At 42.4% G+C, this 22677-nt stretch overlaps 1 protein-coding gene across 1 annotated transcript; it reads left to right on the top strand.

Annotated features, from left to right (window-relative positions):
* Positions 1-8540: 8540 nt before the first annotated feature.
* On the top strand, positions 8541-22251 carry LOC120521947 (serine-rich adhesin for platelets-like; the record flags this gene model as incomplete). The annotated part of the gene is made up of 5 exons (XM_039743213.1): positions 8541-9428; positions 9473-10873; positions 10918-11747; positions 11861-14638; positions 14802-22251. Coding segments are annotated over exons 1-5 (13225 nt in total), but the record flags the coding sequence as incomplete, so codon positions are not given.
* Positions 22252-22677: the final 426 nt, after the last annotated feature.

Here is a 22677-nt window from a genome sequence, read left to right as displayed (position 1 = left end):
CCTTTCACAAACACCCTCTACATTCACACCTCTCAATATACACAAACCTTTTGAATACCAAACTCCTACCAAAAATCACAACACCAAAACATTATTACCCCTCATTTCCAGAAATCATTCTGAACAAACACTTTCCAAAACTGCAACTTCCATGCAACTATACAAATTCCAAATACCCAACCCTCCCTAAAATCAACAAACCATCCTTGTCGACATCAATTACAACTCAATCATACACTCCAACATTTGAATAATACACTCATTACCCACATTACATCACCAAGCTCAACACATCATTCTAAACGAACCATCCATAAGCAAATCTCAGTCAGTCCAATCCACGATGAACCATCACCACTTCTGACAATCAACACAAACCCAAATCTGAATCTACTCTCATCCAACTCATCCAAAATCATTCCAAACCAAAATTAATACCATCACTCCTCCTTTCTACCAACACACCTGAACAACGAATTCCCAACACATCAATCCTCATCAAAGAACACACATTTCAATACAATTTATCCACAAAACCATCCATCACCTCTAAAACTACACAATTGTCCAACCACTCTAACTCCTAAACTGAATCACAAACACACTCTAATATCAATCCATTCTACAATCAATTCACACACTTCTTAACTTCACCACCACTATTCCCATCTGCCACAGTTACTATCCTCAACAACTCTCAATTCAACTTTTCACACTTCCAATACAATGAATCATACCCATCTATCATTACCCACCTATACGATATAGCAACAAATCCTCTACAACAATCAAGAATCATTGCTCCTTTAAGAATATAACCACATCAAATCTTCCAATTCACCTCAACCACCTAATTTCACAAACCGAACAATTACAACTTAATCAACATACACTACACATTCACCAACCCAACTCTTCCAACTTACCAGGCAATACAAAATACTACCAACACTAAAAAAACTCAACTAATTACAACCACTTCTTTATCTAAATCTCAGATTACTGCCCAAGTAGCTCAATCAACCTCAATTCCTCAAGCAACGAATCCTTCATAATGTCACCATCTTCTGAGTCAGTTACATCCACCACCTGAATCCATCACCACTCTGTCTGAATCAAAGTTCACCACAACCTTAACTGAATCTGAATCGTCCACCCCAACTTTATCCGAGTCATCTTCCAATACCCAAGAAAGTGAATACCCTATTGCCTCCTCTCCTTTATCTACATCCATAACTACTCCTGCAACAAATGAATTCAACACCACATCGACATCGCCTTATCAACAGAGAACCAGCTAACATTTGAAAATACAATTATTATATCCACATCACAATCCATTGCCAATTCACCTCTTACTGAAACCATCACCCCAACTTTGTCTCAAACCACGCCTACTACTCAGGTAACTGAATCCACAAACAAAACACCACTAGCAACATATGCAACCATTCCTCAAACAACTGAATCCACTACCACCTCGCTTTTGATTGAGCCCACAACCTTATCTCCCACATCTGAATCCACCATCGTTCTTTTGTTATCTCGCTCCACAAACTCTCCTGAAACAACAGAATCTCGACCACTTCCCCAATAATCGAATTGACGACAACACCATCGTTGTCTGATTCCACATCCATTTCACAGGGAAATAATGCAAACACAAATGCCCTGTTACTGAACAACTTCACCAGTACTTCCTTAGCAAATGAATTCACCACAACATCCAAAACAACTAAATTCACCACCCTGCCTCTGTTCTCTGAAAGTTCAACCACTGAACTGGAAACAGAATTTACCACAAATCTCAAATCTTCTGAGTTCACTGTCACTCCAACTGTATTTGAGTCAACATCTCTTTCGAAATGACTACAGCCATCACTTCTTCCCTGCACAAGAATCCACCACCTCCCCTCTTTTGTCTGAATCTGCAACCATTCCACAAGCAACAGAATCCATCACGATGTCTCAGGTAACTAACGTAGTTCTGACAGCTAATTCTGAAGCCACTATCAACCCACAAGAACATGAACCGCCCACTACATCTTCATTCTCTCAAACTGCAACCGCTCCCAAGAAAACAGAATTTACCACCAGTCTCAAATCATCTGAAGTGACCATCACCCCTGTTGTGTCTGAAACCACAAACACACCACAAAAATCAGAATTCCCAACGAGCTTCTCATTGTCTGATTCCAGCAAAATACCATCTTTTCCTGAATCTACAACTCTCTCCAAGGGTACTGAAACCTCCATGCCTCACCTCTCAACCAACGTAACCACCCCAACGTTGACCGAAACTACATCAACTCCCCAAAAAACTGAACATACAACCATCCCTATGTCCACATCAAGTGCCACTTACCAGGCAATACAAAATACTACCAACACTAAAAAAACTCAACTAATTACAACCACTTCTTTATCTAAATCTCAGATTACTGCCCAAGTAGCTCAATCAACCTCAATTCCTCAAGCAACCGAATCCTTCATAATGTCACCATCTTCTGAGTCAGTTACATCTCCACCACCTGAATCCATCACCACTCTGTCTGAATCAAAGTTCACCACAACCTTAACTGAATCTGAATCGTCCACCCCAACTTTATCCGAGTCATCTTCCAATACCCAAGAAAGTGAATACCCTATTGCCTCCTCTCCTTTATCTACATCCATAACTACTCCTGCAAAAATGAATTCAACACCACATCGACATCGCCCTTATCAACAGAGAACCAGCTAACATTTGAAAATACAATTATTATATCCACATCACAATCCATTGCCAATTCACCTCTTACTGAAACCATCACCCCAACTTTGCCTCAAACCACGCCTACTACTCAGGTAACTGAATCCACAAACAAAACACCACTAGCAACATATGCAACCATTCCTCAAACAACTGAATCCACTACCACCTCGCTTTTGATTGAGCCCACAACCTTATCTCCCACATCTGAATCCACCATCGTTCTTTTGTTATCTCGCTCCACAAACTCTCCTGAAACAACAGAATCTCGACCACTTCCCCAATAATCGAATTGGCGACAACACCATCGTTGTCTGATTCCACATCCATTTCACAGGGAAATAATGCAAACACAAATGCCCTGTTACTGAACCTCATTCCTGAAATGCAACATTCCAAACAAAATCCATCACAGCACTTACTAGCAATCTAACACCACTAAAACCACACAACATAATACCCACTCCACTTCATTATCAAATAACTGCTCCCAAGAAATCAATTCCCATTCTCAAACAATCCTGACATCACCCTTCTGAACCACAAACACCACACAAATCCATCACACTCTCTGAATCAGCAAAATACCCTTCAAAATCTCTCACCAACCTTATCCGTCATCTCCACTACCCCAAAAAACACCCTATGCCTCCTCTTCCCTAACCATACACATCTCCAAATCAATCACTATCCACATCAATACTCCCTTACAAAAAAACCACTAATTGAAAATCAATATTATCCAATCTACACAAATCCCATTCCCAATACCAATTTCCTAAACATCACTTCTAACTCCACCACTTACACGTACTGAACCACAAACCACCACTGAACAATCAACATTCCTCAATAACTGAATCCATCCACTCCCGCTCCACAAACTCTCCTGAAACAACAGAATCTACGACCACTTCCCCAATAATCGAATTGACGACAACACCATCGTTGTCTGATTCCACATCCATTTCACAGGGAAATAATGCAAACACAAATGCCCTGTTACTGAACAACTTCACCAGTACTTCCCTAGCAAATGAATCCACCACGACGTCCAAAACAACTAAATTCACCACCCTGCCTCTGTTCTCTGAAAGTTCAACCACTGAACTGGAAACAGAATTTACCACAAATCTCAAATCTTCTGAGTTCACTGTCACTCCAACTGTATTTGAGTCAACATCTCTTTCCGAAATGACTACAGCCATCACTTCTTCCCCTGCACAAGAATCCACCACCTCCCCTCTTTTGTCTGAATCTGCAACCATTCCACAAGCAACAGAATCCATCACGATGTCTCAGGTAACTAACGTAGTTCTGACAGCTAATTCTGAAGCCACTATCAACCCACAAGAACATGAACCGCCCACTACATCTTCATTCTCTCAAACTGCAACCGCTCCCAAGAAAACAGAATTTACCACCAGTCTCAAATCATCTGAAGTGACCATCACCCCTGTTGTGTCTGAAACCACAAACACACCACAAAAATCAGAATTCCCAACGAGCTTCTCATTGTCTGATTCCAGCAAAATACCATCTTTTCCTGAATCTACAACTCTCTCCAAGGGTACTGAAACCTCCATGCCTCACCTCTCAACCAACGTAACCACCCCAACGTTGACCGAAACTACATCAACTCCCCAAAAAACTGAACATACAACCATCCCTATGTCCACATCAAGTGCCACTTACCAGGCAATACAAAATACTACCAACACTAAAAAAACTCAACTAATTACAACCACTTCTTTATCTAAATCTCAGATTACTGCCCAAGTAGCTCAATCAACCTCAATTCCTCAAGCAACCAAATCCTTCATAATGTCACCATCTTCTGAGTCAGTTACATCTCCACCACCTGAATCCATCACCACTCTGTCTGAATCAAAGTTCACCACAACCTTAACTGAATCTGAATCGTCCACCCCAACTTTATCCGAGTCATCTTCCAATACCCAAGAAAGTGAATACCCTATTGCCTCCTCTCCTTTATCTACATCCATAACTACTCCTGCAACAAATGAATTCAACACCACATCGACATCGCCCTTATCAACAGAGAACCAGCTAACATTTGAAAATACAATTATTATATCCACATCACAATCCATTGCCAATTCACCTCTTACTGAAACCATCACCCCAACTTTGTCTCAAACCACGCTACTACTCAGGTAACTGAATCCACAAACAAAACACCACTAGCAACATATGCAACCATTCCTCAAACAACTGAATCCACTACCACCTCGCTTTTGATTGAGCCCACAACCTTATCTCCCACATCTGAATCCACCATCGTTCTTTTGTTATCTCGCCCACAAACTCTCCTGAAACAACAGAATCTCGACCACTTCCCCAATAATCGAATTGACGACAACACCATCGTTGTCTGATTCCACATCCATTTCACAGGGAAATAATGCAAACACAAATGCCCTGTTACTGAACAACTTCACCAGTACTTCCCTAGCAAATGAATCCACCACGACGTCCAAAACAACTAAATTCACCACCCTGCCTCTGTTCTCTGAAAGTTCAACCACTGAACTGGAAACAGAATTTACCACAAATCTCAAATCTTCTGAGTTCACTGTCACTCCAACTGTATTTGAGTCAACATCTCTTTCCGAAATGACTACAGCCATCACTTCTTCCCCTGCACAAGAATCCACCACCTCCCCTCTTTTGTCTGAATCTGCAACCATTCCACAAGCAACAGAATCCATCACGATGTCTCAGGTAACTAACGTAGTTCTGACAGCTAATTCTGAAGCCACTATCAACCCACAAGAACATGAACCGCCCACTACATCTTCATTCTCTCAAACTGCAACCGCTCCCAAGAAAACAGAATTTACCACCAGTCTCAAATCATCTGAAGTGACCATCACCCCTGTTGTGTCTGAAACCACAAACACACCACAAAATCAGAATTCCCAACGAGCTTCTCATTGTCTGATTCCAGCAAAATACCATCTTTTCCTGAATCTACAACTCTCTCCAAGGGTACTGAAACCTCCATGCCTCACCTCTCAACCAACGTAACCACCCCAACGCTTGACCGAAACTACATCAACTCCCCAAAAAACTGAACATACAACCATCCCTATGTCCACATCAAGTGCCACTTACCAGGCAATACAAAATACTACCAACACTAAAAAAACTCAACTAATTACAACCACTTCTTTATCTAAATCTCAGATTACTGCCCAAGTAGCTCAATCAACCTCAATTCCTCAAGCAACCGAATCCTTCATAATGTCACCATCTTCTGAGTCAGTTACATCTCCACCACCTGAATCCATCACCACTCTGTCTGAATCAAAGTTCACCACAACCTTAACTGAATCTGAATCGTCCACCCCAACTTTATCCGAGTCATCTTCCAATACCCAAGAAAGTGAATACCCTATTGCCTCCTCTCCTTTATCTACATCCATAACTACTCCTGCAACAAATGAATTCAACACCACATCGACATCGCCCTTATCAACAGAGAACCAGCTAACATTTGAAAATACAATTATTATATCCACATCACAATCCATTGCCAATTCACCTCTTACTGAAACCATCACCCCAACTTTGCCTCAAACCACGCCTACTACTCAGGTAACTGAATCCACAAACAAAACACCACTAGCAACATATGCAACCATTCCTCAAACAACTGAATCCACTACCACCTCGCTTTTGATTGAGCCCACAACCTTATCTCCCACATCTGAATCCACCATCGTTCTTTTGTTATCTCGCTCCACAAACTCTCCTGAAACAACAGAATCTACGACCACTTCCCCAATAATCAATTGACGACAACACCATCGTTGTCTGATTCCACATCCATTTCACAGGGAAATAATGCAAACACAAATGCCCTGTTACTGAACAACTTCACCAGTACTTCCCTAGCAAATGAATCCACCACGACGTCCAAAACAACTAAATTCACCACCCTGCCTCTGTTCTCTGAAAGTTCAACCACTGAACTGGAAACAGAATTTACCACAAATCTCAAATCTTCTGAGTTCACTGTCACTCCAACTGTATTTGAGTCAACATCTCTTTCAAATGACTACAGCCATCACTTCTTCCCCTGCACAAGAATCCACCACCTCCCCTCTTTTGTCTGAATCTGCAACCATTCCACAAGCAACAGAATCCATCACGATGTCTCAGGTAACTAACGTAGTTCTGACAGCTAATTCTGAAGCCACTATCAACCCACAAGAACATGAACCGCCCACTACATCTTCATTCTCTCAAACTGCAACCGCTCCCAAGAAAACAGAATTTACCACCAGTCTCAAATCATCTGAAGTGACCATCACCCCTGTTGTGTCTGAAACCACAAACACACCACAAAATCAGAATTCCCAACGAGCTTCTCATTGTCTGATTCCAGCAAAATACCATCTTTTCCTGAATCTACAACTCTCTCAAGGGTACTGAAACCTCCATGCCTCACCTCTCAACCAACGTAACCACCCCAATTTTGACCGAAACTACATCAACTCCCCAAAAAACTGAACATACAACCATCCCTATGTCCACATCAAGTGCCACTTACCAGGCAATACAAAATACTACCAACACTAAAAACTCAACTAATTACAACCACTTCTTTATCTAAATCTCAGATTACTGCCCAAGTAGCTCAATCAACCTCAATTCCTCAAGCAACCGAATCCTTCATAATGTCACCATCTTCTGAGTCAGTTACATCTCCACCACCTGAATCCATCACCACTCTGTCTGAATCAAAGTTCACCACAACCTTAACTGAATCTGAATCGTCCACCCCAACTTTATCCGAGTCATCTTCCAATACCCAAGAAAGTGAATACCCTATTGCCTCCTCTCCTTTATCTACATCCATAACTACTCCTGCAACAAATGAATTCAACACCACATCGACATCGCCCTTATCAACAGAGAACCAGCTAACATTTGAAAATACAATTATTATATCCACATCACAATCCATTGCCAATTCACCTCTTACTGAAACCATCACCCCAACTTTGTCTCAAACCACGCCTACTACTCAGGTAACTGAATCCACAAACAAAACACCACTAGCAACATATGCAACCATTCCTCAAACAACTGAATCCACTACCACCTCGCTTTTGATTGAGCCCACAACCTTATCTCCCACATCTGAATCCACCATCGTTCTTTTGTTATCTCGCTCCACAAACTCTCCTGAAACAACAGAATCACGACCACTTCCCCAATAATCGAATTGACGACAACACCATCGTTGTCTGATTCCACATCCATTTCACAGGGAAATAATGCAAACACAAATGCCCTGTTACTGAACAACTTCACCAGTACTTCCCTAGCAAATGAATCCACCACGACGTCCAAAACAACTAAATTCACCACCCTGCCTCTGTTCTCTGAAAGTTCAACCACTGAACTGGAAACAGAATTTACCACAAATCTCAAATCTTCTGAGTTCACTGTCACTCCAACTGTATTTGAGTCAACATCTCTTTCCGAAATGACTACAGCCATCACTTCTTCCCCTGCACAAGAATCCACCACCTCCCCTCTTTTGTCTGAATCTGCAACCATTCCACAAGCAACAGAATCCATCACGATGTCTCAGGTAACTAACGTAGTTCTGACAGCTAATTCTGAAGCCACTATCAACCCACAAGAACATGAACCGCCCACTACATCTTCATTCTCTCAAACTGCAACGCTCCCAAGAAAACAGAATTTACCACCAGTCTCAAATCATCTGAAGTGACCATCACCCCTGTTGTGTCTGAAACCACAAACACACCACAAAAATCAGAATTCCCAACGAGCTTCTCATTGTCTGATTCCAGCAAAATACCATCTTTTCCTGAATCTACAACTCTCTCCAAGGGTACTGAAACCTCCATGCCTCACCTCTCAACCAACGTAACCACCCCAACGTTGACCGAAACTACATCAACTCCCCAAAAAACTGAACATACAACCATCCCTATGTCCACATCAAGTGCCACTTACCAGGCAATACAAAATACTACCAACACTAAAAAAACTCAACTAATTACAACCACTTCTTTATCTAAATCTCAGATTACTGCCCAAGTAGCTCAATCAACCTCAATTCCTCAAGCAACCGAATCCTTCATAATGTCACCATCTTCTGAGTCAGTTACATCTCCACCACCTGAATCCATCACCACTCTGTCTGAATCAAAGTTCACCACAACCTTAACTGAATCTGAATCGTCCACCCCAACTTTATCCGAGTCATCTTCCAATACCCAAGAAAGTGAATACCCTATTGCCTCCTCTCCTTTATCTACATCCATAACTACTCCTGCAACAAATGAATTCAACACCACATCGACATCGCCCTTATCAACAGAGAACCAGCTAACATTTGAAAATACAATTATTATATCCACATCACAATCCATTGCCAATTCACCTCTTACTGAAACCATCACCCCAACTTTGCCTCAAACCACGCCTACTACTCAGGTAACTGAATCCACAAACAAAACACCACTAGCAACATATGCAACCATTCCTCAAACAACTGAATCCACTACCACCTCGCTTTTGATTGAGCCCACAACCTTATCTCCCACATCTGAATCCACCATCGTTCTTTTGTTATCTCGCTCCACAAACTCTCCTGAAACAACAGAATCTACGACCACTTCCCCAATAATCGATTGACGACAACACCATCGTTGTCTGATTCCACATCCATTTCACAGGGAAATAATGCAAACACAAATGCCCTGTTACTGAACAACTTCACCAGTACTTCCCTAGCAAATGAATCCACCACGACGTCCAAAACAACTAAATTCACCACCCTGCCTCTGTTCTCTGAAAGTTCAACCACTGAACTGGAAACAGAATTTACCACAAATCTCAAATCTTCTGAGTTCACTGTCACTCCAACTGTATTTGAGTCAACATCTCTTTCCGAAATGACTACAGCCATCACTTCTTCCCCTGCACAAGAATCCACCACCTCCCCTCTTTTGTCTGAATCTGCAACCATTCCACAAGCAACAGAATCCATCACGATGTCTCAGGTAACTAACGTAGTTCTGACAGCTAATTCTGAAGCCACTATCAACCCACAAGAACATGAACCGCCCACTACATCTTCATTCTCTCAAACTGCAACCGCTCCCAAGAAAACAGAATTTACCACCAGTCTCAAATCATCTGAAGTGACCATCACCCCTGTTGTGTCTGAAACCACAAACACACCACAAAAATCAGAATTCCCAACGAGCTTCTCATTGTCTGATTCCAGCAAAATACCATCTTTTCCTGAATCTACAACTCTCTCCAAGGGTACTGAAACCTCCATGCCTCACCTCTCAACCAACGTAACCACCCCAACGTTGACCGAAACCACATCAACTCCCCAAAAAACTGAACATACAACCATCCCTATGTCCACATCAAGTGCCACTTACCAGGCAATACAAAATACTACCAACACTAAAAAAACTCAACTAATTACAACCACTTCTTTATCTAAATCTCAGATTACTGCCCAAGTAGCTCAATCAACCTCAATTCCTCAAGCAACCGAATCCTTCATAATGTCACCATCTTCTGAGTCAGTTACATCTCCACCACCTGAATCCATCACCACTCTGTCTGAATCAAAGTTCACCACAACCTTAACTGAATCTGAATCGTCCACCCCAACTTTATCCGAGTCATCTTCCAATACCCAAGAAAGTGAATACCCTATTGCCTCCTCTCCTTTATCTACATCCATAACTACTCCTGCAACAAATGAATTCAACACCACATCGACATCGCCCTTATCAACAGAGAACCAGCTAACATTTGAAAATACAATTATTATATCCACATCACAATCCATTGCCAATTCACCTCTTACTGAAACCATCACCCCAACTTTGCCTCAAACCACGCCTACTACTCAGGTAACTGAATCCACAAACAAAACACCACTAGCAACATATGCAACCATTCCTCAAACAACTGAATCCACTACCACCTCGCTTTTGATTGAGCCCACAACCTTATCTCCCACATCTGAATCCACCATCGTTCTTTTGTTATCTCGCTCCACAAACTCTCCTGAAACAACAGAATCTACGACCACTTCCCCAATAATCAATTGACGACAACACCATCGTTGTCTGATTCCACATCCATTTCACAGGGAAATAATGCAAACACAAATGCCCTGTTACTGAACAACTTCACCAGTACTTCCCTAGCAAATGAATCCACCACGACGTCCAAAACAACTAAATTCACCACCCTGCCTCTGTTCTCTGAAAGTTCAACCACTGAACTGGAAACAGAATTTACCACAAATCTCAAATCTTCTGAGTTCACTGTCACTCCAACTGTATTTGAGTCAACATCTCTTTCCGAAATGACTACAGCCATCACTTCTTCCCCTGCACAAGAATCCACCACCTCCCCTCTTTTGTCTGAATCTGCAACCATTCCACAAGCAACAGAATCCATCACGATGTCTCAGGTAACTAACGTAGTTCTGACAGCTAATTCTGAAGCCACTATCAACCCACAAGAACATGAACCGCCCACTACATCTTCATTCTCTCAAACTGCAACCGCTCCCAAGAAAACAGAATTTACCACCAGTCTCAAATCATCTGAAGTGACCATCACCCCTGTTGTGTCTGAAACCACAAACACACCACAAAAATCAGAATTCCCAACGAGCTTCTCATTGTCTGATTCCAGCAAAATACCATCTTTTCCTGAATCTACAACTCTCTCCATGGGTACTGAAACCTCCATGCCTCACCTCTCAACCAACGTAACCACCCCAATTTTGACCGAAACTACATCAACTCCCCAAAAAACTGAACATACAACCATCCCTATGTCCACATCGACTGCCACTTACCAGGCAATACAAAATACTACCAACACCAAAAAAACTCAACTAATTACAACCACTTCTTTATCTAAATCTCAGATTACTGCCCAAGTAGCTCAATCAACCTCAATTCCTCAAGCAACCAATCCTTCATAATGTCACCATCTTCTGAGTCAGTTACTTCTCCACCACCTGAATCCATCACCACTCTGTCTGAATCAAAGTTCACCACAACCTTAACTGAATCTGAATCGTCCACCCCAACTTTATCCGAGTCATCTTCCAATACCCAAGAAAGTGAATACCCTATTGCCTCCTCTCCTTTATCTACATCCATAACTACTCCTGCAACAAATGAATTCAACACCACATCGACATCGCCCTTATCAACAGAGAACCAGCTAACATTTGAAAATACAATTATTATATCCACATCACAATCCATTGCCAATTCACCTCTTACTGAAACCATCACCCCAACTTTGTCTCAAACCACGCCTACTACTCAGGTAACTGAATCCACAAACAAAACACCACTAGCAACATATGCAACCATTCCTCAAACAACTGAATCCACTACCACCTCGCTTTTGATTGAGCCCACAACCTTATCTCCCATATCTGAATCCACCATCGTTCTTTTGTTATCTCGCTCCACAAACTCTCCTGAAACAACAGAATCAACGACCACTTCCCCAATAATCGAATTGACGACAACACCATCGTTGTCTGATTCCACATCCATTTCACAGGGAAATAATGCAAACACAAATGCCCTGTTACTGAACAACTTCACCAGTACTTCCCTAGCAAATGAATCCACCACGACGTCCAAAACAACTAAATTCACCACCCTGCCTCTGTTCTCTGAAAGTTCAACCACTGAACTGGAAACAGAATTTACCACAAATCTCAAATCTTCTGAGTTCACTGTCACTCCAACTGTATTTGAGTCAACATCTCTTTCCGAAATGACTACAGCCATCACTTCTTCCCCTGCACAAGAATCCACCACCTCCCCTCTTTTGTCTGAATCTGCAACCATTCCACAAGCAACAGAATCCATCACGATGTCTCAGGTAACTAACGTAGTTCTGACAGCTAATTCTGAAGCCACTATCAACCCACAAGAACATGAACCGCCCACTACATCTTCATTCTCTCAAACTGCAACTGCTCCCAAGAAAACAGAATTTACCACCAGTCTCAAATCATCTGAAGTGACCATCACCCCTGTTGTGTCTGAAACCACAAACACACCACAAAAATCAGAATTCCCAACGAGCTTCTCATTGTCTGATTCCAGCAAAATACCATCTTTTCCTGAATCTACAACTCTCTCCAAGGGTACTGAAACCTCCATGCCTCACCTCTCAACCAACGTAACCACCCCAACTTTGACCGAAACTACATCAACTCCCCAAAAAACTGAACATACAACCATCCCTATGTCCACATCAAGTGCCACTTACCAGGCAATACAAAATACTACCAACACTAAAAAAACTCAACTAATTACAACCACTTCTTTATCTAAATCTCAGATTACTGCCCAAGTAGCTCAATCAACCTCAATTCCTCAAGCAACCGAATCCTTCATAATGTCACCATCTTCTGAGTCAGTTACATCTCCACCACCTGAATCCATCACCACTCTGTCTGAATCAAAGTTCACCACAACCTTAACTGAATCTGAATCGTCCACCCCAACTTTATCCGAGTCATCTTCCAATACCCAAGAAAGTGAATACCCTATTGCCTCCTCTCCTTTATCTACATCCATAACTACTCCTGCAACAAATGAATTCAACACCACATCGACATCGCCCTTATCAACAGAGAACCAGCTAACATTTGAAAATACAATTATTATATCCACATCACAATCCATTGCCAATTCACCTCTTACTGAAACCATCACCCCAACTTTGCCTCAAACCACGCCTACTACTCAGGTAACTGAATCCACAAACAAAACACCACTAGCAACATATGCAACCATTCCTCAAACAACTGAATCCACTACCACCTCGCTTTTGATTGAGCCCACAACCTTATCTCCCACATCTGAATCCACCATCGTTCTTTTGTTATCTCGCTCCACAAACTCTCCTGAAACAACAGAATCTACGACCACTTCCCCAATAATCGAATTGACGACAACACCATCGTTGTCTGATTCCACATCCATTTCACAGGGAAATAATGCAAACACAAATGCCCTGTTACTGAACAACTTCACCAGTACTTCCCTAGCAAATGAATCCACCACGACGTCCAAAACAACTAAATTCACCACCCTGCCTCTGTTCTCTGAAAGTTCAACCACTGAACTGGAAACAGAATTTACCACAAATCTCAAATCTTCTGAGTTCACTGTCACTCCAACTGTATTTGAGTCAACATCTCTTTCCGAAATGACTACAGCCATCACTTCTTCCCCTGCACAAGAATCCACCACCTCCCCTCTTTTGTCTGAATCTGCAACCATTCCACAAGCAACAGAATCCGTCACGATGTCTCAGGTAACTAACTTAGTTCTGACAGCTAATTCTGAAGCCACTATCAACCCACAAGAACATGAACCGCCCACTACATCTTCATTCTCTCAAACTGCAACCGCTCCCAAGAAAACAGAATTTACCACCAGTCTCAAATCATCTGAAGTGACCATCACCCCTGTTGTGTCTGAAACCACAAACACACCACAAAAATCAGAATTCCCAACGAGCTTCTCATTGTCTGATTCCAGCAAAATACCATCTTTTCCTGAATCTACAACTCTCTCCAAGGGTACTGAAACCTCCATGCCTCACCTCTCAACCAACGTAACCACCCCAACTTTGACCGAAACTACATCAACTCCCCAAAAAACTGAACATACAACCATCCCTATGTCCACATCGACTGCCACTTACCAGGCAATACAAAATACTACCAACACTAAAAAAACTCAAATAATTACAACCACTTCTTTATCTAAATCTCAGATTACTGCCCAAGTAGCTCAATCAACCTCAATTCCTCAAGCAACCAATCCTTCATAATGTCACCATCTTCTGAGTCAGTTACATCTCCACCACCTGAATCCATCACCACTCTGTCTGAATCAAAGTTCACCATACCTTAACTGAATCTGAATCGTCCACCCCAACTTTATCCGAGTCATCTTCCAATACCCAAGAAAGTGAATACCCTATTGCCTCCTCTCCTTTATCTACATCCATAACTACTCCGGCAACAAATGAATTCAACACCACATCGACATCACCCTTATCAACAGAGAACCAGCTAACATTTGAAAATACAATTATTATATCCACATCACAATCCATTGCCAATTCACCTCTTACTGAAACCATCACCCCAACTTTGTCTCAAACCACGCCTACTACCCAGGTAACTGAATCCACAAACAAAACACCACTAGCAACATATGTAACCATTCCTCAAACAACTGAATTCACTACCACCTCGCTTTTGATTGAGCCCACAACCTTATCTCCCACATCTGAATCCACCATCGTTCTTTTGTTATCTCGCTCTACAAACTCTCCTGAAACAACAGAATCTACGACCACTTCCCCAATAATCGAATTGACGACAACACCATCGTTGTCTGATTCCACATCCATTTCACAGGGAAATAATGCAAACACAAATGCCCTGTTACTGAACAACTTCACCAGTACTTCCCTAGTAAATGAATCCACCACGACGTCCAAAACAACTAAATTCACCACCCTGCCTCTGTTCTCTGAAACTTCAACCACTGAACTGGAAACAGAATTTACCACAAATCTCAAATCTTCTGAGTTCACTGTCACTCCTACTGTATTTGAGTCAACATCTCTTTCCGAAATGACTACAGCCATCACTTCTTCCCCTGCACAAAAATCCACCATCTCCCCTCTTTTGTCTGAATCTGCAACCATTCCACAAGCAACAGAATCCATCAAGATGTCTCAGGTAACTAACGTAGTTCTGACAGCTAATTCTGAAGCCACTATCAACCCACAAGAACATGAACCGCCCACTACATCTTCATTCTCTCAAACTGCAACCGCTCCCAAGAAAACAGAATTTACCACCAGTCTCAAATCATCTGAAGTGACCATCACCCCTGTTGTGTCTGAAACCACAAACACACCACAAAAATCAGAATTCCCAATGAGCTTCTCGTTGTCTGATTCCAGCAAAACACCATCTTTTCCTGAATCTACAACTCTCTCCAAGGGTATTGAAACCTCCATGCCTCACCTCTCAACCAACGTAACCACCCCAACTTTTACCGAAACAACATCAACTTCCCAAAAAACTGAACCTACAACCATCCCTCTGTCCACATCCAGTGCCACATTCCAGGCAATACAATATACAACCAACACCCAAGAAACTCAACTAAGTACAACCACTTCTTTTTCTAAATCTCCGATTACTATCCAAGTTACACAATCAACCTCAATTCCTCAAGCAACCGAATCTTTCATAATGGCACCATCTTCTGAGTCAGTTACATCTCCAGCACGTGAAACCATCACCACCGTGTTTGAATCACAGTTCACCACAACCTCACCTCTTTCTGAATCGTCCACCCCAAATTTATCTGAATCAACTTCCAATACCCAAGGAAGTGAATCCTCCATTACATCCTCTCCTTTGTCTACTTTAATGACTACTCCTGTAACAAATGAATTCAACACCACATCAACATCGTCTGCATCAACAGAGAACCAGCTAACATTTCAAAATACAATTATCCCATCCACATCACAGTCCATTGCCAATTCACCTGTTACTGAAACGATTTCCCCATCTTTCTCACAAACCACTTCCGCTACCCATTTAACTGAATCCAGAACCACAACACCACTGGCAAAATTTGCAACCATTCCTCAAACAACTTATTCCACTACTACCTCGCTTTTGTTTGAGTCCACATCCTCCTTTCCCACATCTCAATCCACCATCTTCCCTTTGTTATCTCGCTCCACTAACTCTCCCGAAACAACAGAATCTGTGACCACTTCCCCAATAATTGAATTGATGACAACACCATCATTGTCTGAATCCACGTCCATTTCACAGGGAAATAATGCAAACACAAATACTCTGTTACTGAACAACTTCACCAGTATTTCCCTAGAAATTGAATCCACCACGACGTCCAAAACAACTAAATTCACCACCCTTCCTCTGTTCTCTCAAAATTCAACCACTGCAATGGAAACAGAATTTACCACAAATCTCAAATCTTCTGAGTTCACTGTCACTCCAACTTTATTTGAGACAACATCTATTTCCGAAATGACTACAGCCATCACTTCTTCCCCTGCACAAGAATCCACCACCTCCCCTCTTTTGTCTGAATCTGCAAGCATTCCACAACCAACAGAAACAGTCACAATGTCTCAGGTAACTAACTTAGTTCTTACAGCTAATTCAGAAGCCACTATCCACCCACAAAAACATGAATCGAACACTACCGCTTCATTCTCTCAAACTACAACCGCTTCCCATGAAACAGAATTTACTACCAATCTGAAATCATCTGAAGTGACCATCACCCCAATTTTGTCTGAATCCACAAGCACTCCACAAAAAACTGAATTCCCAACCAGCTTCCCATTGTCTGATTCCAGCACAACACCATCTTTGCCTGAATCTACTACTCTGTCCAAGGGTACTGAATCCTCCACGCCTCACCTCTCAACCAACATAACCACCTCTACTTTGACTGAAACTACATCAACTCCCCAAAAAACTGAATCTACAACCAGTGCCACTTCCCAGGCAATACAATATACTACCAACACCCAAGATACTCAACTAATTACAAGCACTTCATTATCTAAATCCCCGATTACTGTCCAAGTAACTCAATCAACCTCAGCAACCGAATCCCCCATTATGGCACTATCTTCTGAGTCAGTTACACCACCACCATCTGAATCCATCACCACTCTGTCTGCATCACAGTTCACTACAACCTCACCTGTGTCTGAATCTTCCACCCAAACTTTATCCTTGTCAACTTTCAATATCCAAGGAAGTGAATCCCCCATTGCCACCGCTGTATTCTCTACATCCATAAGTACTCATCTAAGAAATGAATCGAACACCACTTTAACATCATCCACATCAACAGCGAAGCAGCCAACATTTGAAAATACAATCATCCCGTCCACATTACGGTCCATTGTCAACTCATCTCTTACTGAATCCATCACCCCAACTTTGTCTCAAACCACATCCACTACTCAGCTAAGTGAATCCACCACCTCCACTGCACTGTCAACATTTGCAAACATTCCTCAAACAACTGAATCCAGTACTACCTCGCTTTTCTTTGAGCCCACATTCTCCATCCCCACATCTGAATCCACCATCACCCCTTTGTTTCCTCGCTCCACAACCTCTCCCAAAACAACAGATTCTACGACCACTTCCCCAGTAATCGAACTGACAACAACTCCATCGCTCTCTGAATCCATGACCTTGACCCAGGGAAATGATGCCAACACAAACAACCTGATGCTGAATCACTCCAGCTTTACTCCCCAATCAAATGAATCCACCACGACGCCCCAAGCCACTGAATTATCTGGCCGAAGTTTATTAGAAAACACTTCCACTTTCCAAAGAACAAAATTCTCCACCCCGATTCCATTGTCTGAAAGTAGAAACACTGCACTCGTAACAGAATTTACCACAAATTTCAAATATTCTGAGCTGACTGTGACTGCAGTTTTACCTGAGTCAACATCCTTTTCCCAAATAACTACAGCCCCCACTTCTTCCCCTGCACAAGAATCCACCATCTCCGCTCTTTTGTCTAAATCTACAACCAAGCCACAAGCAACAGAATCTCTCACGCCGTCTCAGGTAACCAACTTAGTTCTGACAGCTAATTCTGAAGCCACTATCACCACACAAAATCATGACCCGCCCACTACATTTTCATTCTCTGAAATTGCAACCACTCCCCAAGGAGCAGAATTTGCCACCAATCTCAAATCACCTGAAATGACCATCACCCCAATTTTTTCTGAATCCACAAACACTTTACAAAAAACTGAATTCCCAACCAACTTCTCCTTATCTGATTCCAGCACAACCCCATCTTTTCCTGATTCTTCAACTCTGTCCAATGGTACTGAATCCTCCACCACTCACCTATCAACCAACGTAACCACCACTCCTACTTTGACTGAAACTACATCAACTCCCCAAAAAACTGAATCCATAAACATCCCTCTGTCCATATCCAGTGTCACATTCCAGGCATTACAATATACTACCAACACCCAAGAAACTGAACTAATCACCACAACTCCTTTATCTAAATCTTCGATTACTGTCCAAGTAACTCAATCAACCTCAATTCCCCAAGCAACCGAATCCTCCATCATGGCACCATCTTCTGAGTCAGTCACCCCACTGCCACCTGAATCCATCACCACTCTGTCTGCATCACAGCTCACCACAACCTCACCTGTGTCTGAATCCTCCATTCCAACTTTATTGGAGTCTACTTCCAATACCCAAGGAAGTGAATCCCCCATTGCCACCTCTCCTTTGTCTACATCCATGACCACTCCTGTAACAAATGAATCCAACACAATTTTGACATTTTCCACATCAACAGCGATGCAGCTAATATTTAAAAATACAATCATCCCGTCCACATCACGGTCCATTCCCAGCTCACCTCTTACTGAATCCATTACCCCAACTTTGTCTGAAACCACATCCAGTACCCGTCTAACTGAAACCATCTTCACCATTCCACTGTCAACATTCACAATCATTCCTCAAATAACTGAATCCACTACCACCTCGCTTTTGCTTGAGCCCACATCCTCCCTCCCTACATCTGAATCCACCATCACCTCTTTGTTTTCTTTCTCCACAGCTTCTCCCAAAACAACAGAATCTACCACCACTTCACTACTAATCGAATTGTTGACAACCCTATCATTGTCTGAATATACGTCCATTTCCAAAGGAAGCGTACCTTCCACTGCCACCGCTCCTTTGTCTACATCCATATCATTTGACAGAGCAATCATCTCTTCCACATTACAGTCCATTGCCACCTCACCTCTGTATGCATCTTTTTCCATCACCCCACCTTTTTCAGAATCCATATCTTCTAGCCAAGTAAGTGAATCCACCACCACCTCCTCACTGTCAACATCCACAACCACATCTCAACCAACTGAATCTACTATATCCTCTCTTTCGTTTGAACCTACATCCACCTTTGCTGCATCTGTGTTGTCTCACTCCACAACTTCTCTCCAAACGACACAGTCCAAAACCATTTCCCCACAAATTGAGTTGACCATCACCCCAACTTTCTTTGAATCCACCTCCATTTCCCATGGAACTGATTCCACAACAACTACCCTTTTTTTGTACAAGTCCATCATTTCTCCCAAAGTAACTGAGTCCACTACCAATCTCCAGCCCACCGAGGTAAGCGGTCCTACTTTGTTTGAATCCATATCCACTTCGCAAAAAGTTAAATTCACCACTACACCTCCATTTTCTGAAAGTACATCTGCTCAACAAGCCACAGTGCTTATCACCAATCTCAATACTCCTTTGACTATCACTTTTCCTTTTTCTAAATCTATAAATTCTCCCCAAGTAACTGATTCCATCACAACTCCCCAAGCAACTAAATCCTCATTTACAACACTTTCATCTGAGTCCACAGCCCCACATGCATCTGAATATACAACAACCATCCCTCTTTTTTCAGAATATTCTAGCCCTCTTTTTACTGAATCAATTACCACCCTTCCCTTGTCTGACTATATTATTACCTTTCCATTGTCTCAATTCACTAATAATCTGCAAACACCAGATGTTTCCACCAATTCCCATTCATCCGAATTTACCATCAACCCAACACTAACCCAATCCACTTCCACTACCCAAGGAACTGAATCCTCCACCACCACCCCTTTTTTTGCTGACTCCACAACCACTCTTCAGACAACACAATCTTTCAGCTCCTCCCAAGCCACCAACTTAACCCCCAACCCTACTTTGTTCAAAGCCTTGTCTGTTCCTCAAGCACCTAAACCCACAACCTCTCTTACTTTGTCCAAATTCAGCTCCACTCCCCAGAAAACTGAATATGCTACCAGTAACCAGTCAACTGAATTGACCACCACTGCTTCTTTGTCTAAATCTCCAACCACTCTCCAAGCAACTGAATCCACATTTCCCAATGCAACTGAATCACCCATCATGTCACCTTCATCTGAGTCCACCCCCACACCAGTATCTGAATCCACCACCAGCTCTTCTTTATTTGAAGCAACCACCATCCATGTTTCTGAATTCAGCACCCCTCCATTGTTTCAATCCACAACCTCTCCACAAACAACAGATTCTTCCACCACTCACTCATCAATTGAATTGGCCATCAACCCAACTTGGTCTGAATCCACATCTACTCTCCTTTCATTGAAAACCACTATTGCTTCCCTAGCAAATGAAGCCACCACCTCCCTACCTTCCTCTGACTCCTCCGCCCTTCCTTTATCTAAATACACCACCACACCTCCTTTGCCTGAATCTACAACCTCTTCCCAATCAACAGACTCCTTCATCACCTTTCCTTCGTTTGCATCCTCATCCACCAAACCTTCATTTGAACTGAACTCCATTCGTCCTGTATCTGAATCTGCCACCATCCCTCCATTGTCTCAATTCACAATCACTCCCAAAAAAACAAAAACTATCACAATTCCCCAGTCAGCTGAATTGACTGTCACCCCACCTTTGTCTGAATCCACATCCACTATTCAGAGAACTGAATCCATCCCACGTGTATCTGATTATACCAGTATTCGGCCTGCTTCAGAATTCACCACCAACTCACCTCCCTTCACACATCCTTCATCTCAATCCACCACCACAATTCCCCGGGGAACAGAATTTATCACTCCTCCCTCTATGTTTGAATCCACCACAACTGTTCTAAGAGTACCTTCCACCATCACCATTCCCCCAGCTGTGTCTGAATTCACCACCACCATTTTGCAAGTAAATGTGCACAAGTCCACCACCACTCCTTTAACAACAAAATCAACTGTTTCTCCCCAAACAAGCAAAACCACCATGACCCCATTTGTGTCTGAGTCCTCCACCACCTTTTTTGTACCCAAATCTACTACTGCTTCTGTTATAACAGATTCCAGTAAAAATCTGTCTGTGCCAGAATCTACCTATTTTGCCCAAGCTACAGAATCTGTGACCCTTACTCAAGTAATAGATTCCACAGACACACAGTCTATATCCACAACTGTTCCTGTTGCAAAGGAGTCCACTGCCACTCTTCAGCCATCAACAGAATCCAGAACCTCTCTGCACACTGCAACAATATCTGCAGCTATACCCCAGGCAAAAAAATCCACCACCATTCATGGTATAAATCGACCAAGCAACAGTACCCCTGCAACAGCATCTACCATGCCACAAACCAAATCCACCACCACCTCAGAAGTATGGAACTCTTCTACCACTCTGCTTACAGCTCAGCCTACAACCAAATCATCATCATCATCATTGCCAAATACATCTTCATCGGGACAAGGTAAGATTTCCTATAAAACTCTTATCATCTGATATTTATATTGCTATATGCTTTTTTGGGACTGTAAATTGTTCTGGTGTGTTATTTTGTGCATGTGTTTGCTCTGTCTGTTGTCCCATTGAAGGCTGCTTCATGTCTTCAGCCTATTGTTGCTTTCTACAACCATCAATGGAAAAACAATGGGAAACAAAGACTATAGTTAGTTATTCAAAAATGTTGTGGCTTGTGATCTTAAGGACAAAAACCAACGCGAAGACTCCCTAGCAGTTTTACTATATTCATGAACTTGGAGAGGCATCAGCTAACTCCTAAGAATTACCCAGTGCAGAAGACGAGGACCCACCTGTGCTTTCTGCCCCACTGGCTTTCGTAAGAAGACACTGATGATACCATATCTTAGTCGTATCGCTGGCATATAAGTCCCAT

Source organism: Polypterus senegalus, unplaced genomic scaffold (genome assembly GCF_016835505.1).
Source record: "Polypterus senegalus isolate Bchr_013 unplaced genomic scaffold, ASM1683550v1 scaffold_570, whole genome shotgun sequence".
NCBI lineage: Eukaryota > Metazoa > Chordata > Cladistia > Polypteriformes > Polypteridae > Polypterus > Polypterus senegalus.
The sequence above is the reverse complement of the archived record's forward strand: the minus strand, read 5'-3'. Positions and strand labels throughout refer to the sequence as shown.